The sequence below is a fragment of the Cyanistes caeruleus genome, chromosome 3 (genome assembly GCF_971803275.1).
Source record: "Cyanistes caeruleus chromosome 3, bCyaCae1.hap1.1, whole genome shotgun sequence".
In the NCBI taxonomy this organism is placed as follows: Eukaryota; Metazoa; Chordata; class Aves; order Passeriformes; family Paridae; genus Cyanistes; species Cyanistes caeruleus.
In genome coordinates, this window is record NC_141703.1 from 118,031,552 (window position 1) to 118,038,981 (window position 7,430).

The 7,430-nt window shown below is 41.2% G+C and overlaps 1 protein-coding gene across 1 annotated transcript; it reads right to left on the minus strand.

Annotated features, from left to right (window-relative positions):
- Positions 1-643: 643 nt before the first annotated feature.
- LOC147654503 (uncharacterized) lies at positions 644-2,121 on the minus strand. The gene has a single exon (XM_086883781.1). It carries the CDS (start codon positions 1,562-1,564, stop codon positions 653-655), a length of 912 nt encoding a protein of 303 aa, XP_086739907.1. The 5' UTR covers positions 1,565-2,121; the 3' UTR covers positions 644-652.
- Positions 2,122-7,430: the final 5,309 nt, after the last annotated feature.

Consider the following 7,430-nt stretch of genomic DNA (forward strand, 5'->3'; position numbering starts at 1 on the left):
TTCTTAAATCCTCATCTACTGAAATTCTAAGCTCTCTGAGTCCCTGGTGCCGATTTACTAAAGATGCTACACCTGTTCCTAATCCAGCCCCTCCTATGCCTAGCAATACAGCTACTGTTAGTGCTGTGAGGGGTTCTCGCTTCACTAAATGATGTTCTGGGTTTTGATATTGTGTATACACATATTCTTCAGAATGATAAATAATTCTGGGAACTATTGTGACCTGTATGCAGAATTCATAAGTTTCATTAAAGGCTGTTATAGAAACACATGGGGTTACTCCTAAAGTGTTACAAACCCATTTAGTATTAGGTGCTGGAATCAGCCACTGAGCTGGCTTGCGAGGGTCGTTAATCAGTATTTTTGTTTGGCATAAGTAATTCTTATCTAGGGGCACATTTCCCACACATTTCCCTTTTCCAGTGACTCGAGATAATGTTATTCCTGGAGTATTTTCCCTTCCTGATTGCCATAAGCAAGCAGCAGGATTGGTACCATTCACTCTTTTTGGTTCTGCTATGGAGCCTATGGCCTCATAAAAGGGTGGATTAATGTTATAACATAACCAACATTCTCTAGTTAAATTTGGATGTGTATCATTTAATACTTTAAAGGTAGCTTGCAGAATTTTCCAAAGAGCTTTGTTTCCATATTATTGGGGTGTCTCTACTGTGGTTAATACTTGGGTGTTATTTTCTAATTTTTCTGAATGGTTATTCTGATCCCTTACTTTAGGGTCTTCTACTCCCCACACCACTGGATTTGGTCCAACAGATCCCGAGTCATGGGGAACTACCTCTTTCTTTATGAGTATATGCACCCCCTGATCCCTTCCGGGTTCCCATACTCTGAGACCCCAGGTTCTTCCCAATAACCACCCAGGATCTTGGGATTGTGTAATATTTATATAGTGAAATTTGCAAGTTCCAATATATGTTATCTCCCCTGAGGGGCCTATCCAGGGCTTTACACATCCGTGTGGACCCCGTTCAACCTTTAGATACTTATCTGGGTTTTGTACTTTCCATCCCATGGAAATTGTCTCACAGCCCCAATATCTACAGTAAAATTCTCCGGGATAATTACAATACCCTCTGCCTGGATTAGAAGCTGGGCACATGTATAGTACCTTATGCCCAGGTGGGAAATAATTAATACCCTTCCACTTAATGAGAGAGTCTAGTGTAACTTGAAAGCTAGGGGCTCCAGAGGTAATTTGTGATAGAATAATAACCTGGTCCTCCCATCGGGTTAAGGACCAATTAAAGGGTTCATGAGTCTTACTTGTACAAATGTTAAATGTGCTAATTAAAATTATAAATATTACTGACCTTTTTAATGAGCATTGGCTTCCCTTGCTATAATAGAGGCTTTTCTTTTGTAAAATACCAATTTGGGCTTCCCATAAATTATTTTGCTGGGTTGTCTCATTCCCATTCTTGTGGCATTTCCAGGACCATGACCTTTTGGTCCCATGTATTTTGGAGTGTTTCCCTCCACAGTTTATTACTCCTCTGCCTCTCCCGTCGTCGACCCGGTTGCCTCGGGCCACGGGGTGTACCATCTTCTCGGCAGCAAGAGTATTCTTCAGGAGGGAGATTACTCCTTTTTTTATTCTTTCTTTGTATATATTTTTCCCAACTTCTATGTTTTACTAAAGGGGTATCACACCTCAATTCCTGGAGCCACCGTCTGCACGACCCAGCTACTATATTTATTACAAAAGGTGCAGGTTCGTTTGGATGGTAACAATAATACAAGGAATTGACTCCTTTTGAGTAAATGGACCACCACTTTTCTGATCCTTTCTCAAATTCCCCTGCCTGTGTTTTGGTTCTTAAGGCCCAATCGGTGAGTCTCCTCTGGGCAATGTAGCAAAATCTACACACCCCTCTCGGTGGGTAGCCTCTATGACAGTGGGTCCACCAATGTTCTTCACATACTATACTTTTAAAACAAACAAAAGGGTAACAATTCTGGCATACAGCACAACCTATTTTAACATTACTATTATATATTTCCTCCCTACTAGATGGGGGTATCTTATATTCTATATAAAAGCCTTTATGGAGTTTACTATTCATAAGTTTCTAAGCAGATTAATAATTTTCAGATTTTTTTTTTTTTTTTTTTTTTTTTTTTTTTTTTTTCCCCAGGATATTTTAAGTCTCAGGTCCCCAGCCGGGCTAACCACTTCCCAGTTATTAGTTTTTGGTGGCTCCACAGGTCCCTTAATTCGACTGGCATGTGTCCATCCCTTCTCCGCAGTTCGGATTGCAGAATCAGTTGTTAGCAGGACTTGATACGGTCCTTCCCACTTTGGTGTGAGGGGGTTCTCTTTCCAACTTCTTATCAACACCCAATCTCCGGGTTGTACTTGGTGTAATATAAAATCCAATGGTGGTCTTTGAGCTAGCATTCCTTTTTCCCACAATGCCTTCTTATACTTCATTAATTTTATTAAGTACTTATTGATATACTGATCACTTACATTTGGATGTGTTTGAACTTCTTCTATATTATAAGGCATACCATATAACATCTCAAAAGGGGAAATTCCCAAATCTGCCCTTGGCTGAGTTCAAATATTCAGAAAGGCTAATGGAACACATTTGACCCATGATAGTTTTGTTTCCATTACTAGCTTAGTAAGTTGTTTTTTTATTTCTCCATTCATTCTTTCTACTCTCCCAGAACTTGGAGGGTGCCAAGGGGTGTGTTGTTCCCACTTTATTCCTAATGCCTCCGACACCTCCTGAGTTATTTTTGATGTAAAATGGGGACTTTTGTCAGAGTCTATTGTCTCTGGTACCCCATATCTGGAAATTATTTCTTCCAATAACACCTTTACAACTGTTCGTGAAGTTTCCCTAGATGTAGGGAAAGCTTTTACAAAATGGGTGAGATGATCCACTAGGACCAGGAGATATTTAAGTCTCCCTACCTTTGGTAGTTCTGCAAAGTCAATCTGAATATTTGCAAAAGGTCTTTTTGCTAAGGGTCTCCCTCCATAAGGTAATTTTCTGAGATTCTTTCTATTTGTTTTTAAACATGGGAGGCAGCTTCTAGTAATTTGCTTAGCTAAGTCTCGAATACCTGTGCTCATATACTTTGCTGCAAAATAATCGATTAGTCCTTGTGCTCCCCAATGTGTCCTTTGATGCATTTTTTCTAATATTCTCTGAGCTATGGCTTTTGGTAGTACTTCTCGGCCATCTGGAAGGAACCATCTCCCCTCTGAGTTTTCTATTGCTCCTGTCTCTGGGAGTTTTAATCTCTCTTCCTCAGTAAATTTACTTCTTAAATCACTATCCTTATGTTCCATAATTTCTTCATGCCCCCCTTTTTCTTTTAGGACCATTGTCCGTAATGCCACCCGTTTTGCCTCCTGATCTGCGGCATTATTTCCCCTACTCCTCAAGTCCATTCCCGTCTGATGTCCTTTCAAATGAACCACTGCCAACTTTTTGGGCCCTCTCAGGGCTTTTAATACTGCAATTATGAGTTTTTGATGGACTAAATCTTTCCCTTGGGAATTTATTAAACCTCTTTCTTCCCACAGTTTACCAAACGTATGCACCACTCCATAACTATATCTGGAATCTGTATATATTGTCCCCTCCTTTCCTTCTAATAATTCCAATGCTCTTAATACTGCATACAATTCACAAGCTTGGGCTGACCAAGATTTGTCTAATGGACCTGATTCTAGGACTTGCAAATCAGGTCCTCGTACAATGGCATAGCCTGTTTTCCTCTTTCCTTCTATTACTCTGGAGGACCCATCCACAAACAACTTTTCTCCGCTTTCTAATTCCTCTGCTTCCAAATGAGGTCTAATTTTGGTTTGTTCCTCAATTGTAGTTATACAGTCATGTGTCAGGGATTCGCCTTCGGGTTCTCCATACAAAAATGCAGCCGGATTTTGTAAAGTGGTGGTTTCTAATATTAAGTTTGGGGCCTCAACTAAAATTCCTTCATATTTTAGAAGTCTAGCATCTGAAATCCACTTATCCGCCTTTTGTTGTAACACACCCCGAATATTATGGGGGGACATTACCTTCAAATTGCTATTAAAGGTGATTTTCCTAGCTTCCTCCACCAGCAGGGCACATCCTGCTACTGCTTGCAAACAAGTTGGCCAGCCCTTACTCACGGGGTCCAAGATCTTTGATAGATACCCTATCGGCTTCTTTCTCCCTGCCCACTCCCGAGTCAAAACTCCGAAGGCAATTCCATCTTCCACATTTACAAACAAATAAAAAGGTCTCCTTAAATCTGGGAGACTCAAGACAGGAGCATGAATTAAACTTTCTTTTAGCTCCCGGAATTTTTCTGTATCTTCTAAACTCCATTTCATTAATCCCTCTTGTGTCAATTTATGATATAAAAATGTAACTTTGCTACTATAATTTTCAATCCACTGTCTACAGTATCCTGTTAATCCCAAGATTTGACGTATCTGTCTTTTATTTTTTGGAATTGGTAATGATAAAATTCCTTGTACTCTTTCAGGATCTATCTTTTTTTTTTCCTTCTTTAAGGTAATGACCTAAATATCTTACCTCTTTTTCAACGAATTGGAGCTTTGCCTTGGATACTTTCAATCCCTTTAAACCCAGAAAATTTAACAACTTAATACTCTCTCTCTTTACGTCTTCTTCCTCTTTCCCAGCTAAAAGCAAGCCATCCACATATTGTATCAAGGTCACTCTTGGGTCTATCTGATAATCCTGTAAAATCTGTTCTAATGCTTGCCCAAATAAATTGGGGGATTCGGTGAATCCCTGGGGTAATACCGTCCATCTCAGTTGTTGTCTCCTCCCCGTATCTGGATCTTCCCATTCAAAAGCGAAATAATCTCGACTAGCCTCATCAAGAGGACAGGCCCAGAATGCATCTTTTAAATCTATAACACTGTACCACAAACTGTCAGGCCCCAACTTACTTAATAACGTGTACGAATTTGCAACTACGGGGAACCGTGCTACTGTGCGTTTGTTAATTTCTCTTAAATCTTGTACCAAACGTTATGTCCCATCTGGCTTCTTTACTGGCAGTATGGGTGTGTTAAAAGGTGACATACATGGTTCTAATAGTCCCTTGCTTAACAATCTGTCAATTTCTGGTTTCAACCCTCTTCGTCCCTCAGGTGACAAGGGATATTGTTTTATTCTGACTGGAATTTCTGGGTTTTTAATAGTAACCGAGAATGGGGTTATCTTCAGCTGTCCCACACTCTCAGGTGTATACCACACTTCTGGGTTTATTTTTTCTTCATCTTCTATTCTTAAAGGACATAATCTTATTTTCCACTCCTTATCAACTACATCTAAATGTATTCCCAATTCAATAATTAAATCTCGTCCCAACAAATTATAATCTGCTTCTGGTACTAATAAAAAAATTTCCCACCCCAATTTTTGACTCTGATTCTATTATCACATCTTTAATAACCCCCACTTCAAAGGGTTCCCCCTTTGCTCCCACTACCGTGGCAGTTTCTTTAGATATACTACATCCTGTAGGTAAAAACTGAATGGTTGATCTCTCAGCTCCAGTATCCACCAAGAATGTTATTTCTTGGTGCTGGGGACCCACTTTTAGCTTTATCAAGGGCTCTTTAGGGTGGTCTTGGGTCCCTAAAAAAAAGAGCCCCTGACCTCCCTAGTCTTCTTTGAACATCTTTTCATCCTGGATCCTTACCCTACATTCTCTTTTAAAATGTCCTTTCTTTCCACAGTAAAAACAAGTTTTAGCGTTTTGTTTTTCTTTTGAATCTCTCATTGGTCTTTGTTGTTTCCCTTTCCAGGTTTGATCCCTACTCTCTCTTACAGCAGCCGCCATCATTTTAGTCTGCCTCTTCTGAGCCTCCTCTTCTCTTCTAACATACACTTTTTGTGCTTCTCTCAAAAGTTCATCCAAACTTCTATCTTGCCACCCATCCAATTTTTCTATCTTCTTCCAAATATCCTCCCAGGCTTTTGCCACAAATTGTGCTTTAAGCAGTGCTTGTCCCAGTTGGGTATCTGGATCCATTCCAGAATATAATTGAAAATTCTTTCTTAGTCTTTCTAACCATTCTGTAGGAGTTTCATCCTTCTTTTGCCTCTCATTAAATGCTTTATTAATATTATGACCCCTTGGGACTGCCTCCCTAATTCCCTGAATTATAATAGTTCTTAAATCCTGCATGTGTACTCTATGGGCTGGATTCTGATGATCCCAATGGGGATTTTGAAGGGGCCATTTTACATCTGCCAGTGGTCCCTGGGCATGCTGAGCATCCCAGATGCGCATTCCTTCCCTTCTAATCATGTTTCTCTCTTCTGCCGTAAATAAAATACTCAAAATAGATTGTAATTCTTCCCAGGTGTATATATTAGGTCCTAAGAATTGATCAACTCTTTCTGCAACCCCCAATGGATCTTCCAATAAATGCCCCATCTCCTTTTTAAAATCTCTGACATCCCCCGAACTAAGGGGGACAGATATAAATCCTATTCCAGCTTGGGGGCCACCCATTGGCATCTCTCTCAATGGGAATAGGTTCTCCTGTCTCCTTCTGAATCTATTCCTGGTAATAGGCCCCACCTCTGGCATGTCTAAATCCTCCTCCTCGGGATTCGGAGGGGGAGGGGCTCGTGGTGGTGGTGGTGGTGGTACAAATGGAGGGGGGGGGATTATCAAAGCATCTTCTTTTCGAGGTTTCTTTTTCTTTCCCTTCCCCTCCCCCGAATTCTCTGTCAACCTAAATATAAAAGCCTCAGGATTTACTACCCGGATCTCTGCATAAGCACTTTCCTCTGGGTTAAAGGGAATCTTTGTTCTTACCCATGAATTTAATTTTTGTTTAACCCAATCTTCAGTTGATCCAAATACAGGCCAAAATACATTCCTTGAAATTTCCTTTCCTCCCTGTATTTCTACACAATAATGAATCATTTTTGCCTTATCCTTATTTTCTGTTCCTGGGAAATGCCCCCAATTCTCTAATATAAAACCCAACGGACTATCTCTAGGTACGGGTGGAAGTTTAATAGATACAGGGTGCTTGCTTCTCCCCTGCCCCATTCTTCCGGAGTGCCTTCAATCACACAGCCGCTTTCGCTTCCCCTTGTTTGTGGCCCACGCCCTCGCGGGCTAATGGGAACCGCACTACTGAAGGGCCCGAATTCGCTTGGGGAATCCGTCGACCAGTCCCCCTCTCACACACACCCCACTCGCCACAATCCGGGATCCCGACCCCGACCGAACGGTTCCCGTAATACTCACGCGTCCTGCGTCTTCGTCCGGACTCTGTGCACAGATTTTAAGGGGTCGACCGGTCTCCCTTTTGCTTATTGCTTAGATCTTTTAGGTTCGTCGGTGCAACTGAGGCAGGAACCGGTCCTCCGGACCGCTAAATATTAAAGCGGGGGCGCCCACCG

Bases quoted from the DNA above. Each gene is read 5' to 3' on its own strand.
- LOC147654503 (XM_086883781.1), bottom strand. From the start codon at position 1,564: ATGGTACACCCCGTGGCCCGAGGCAACCGGGTCGACGACGGGAGAGGC.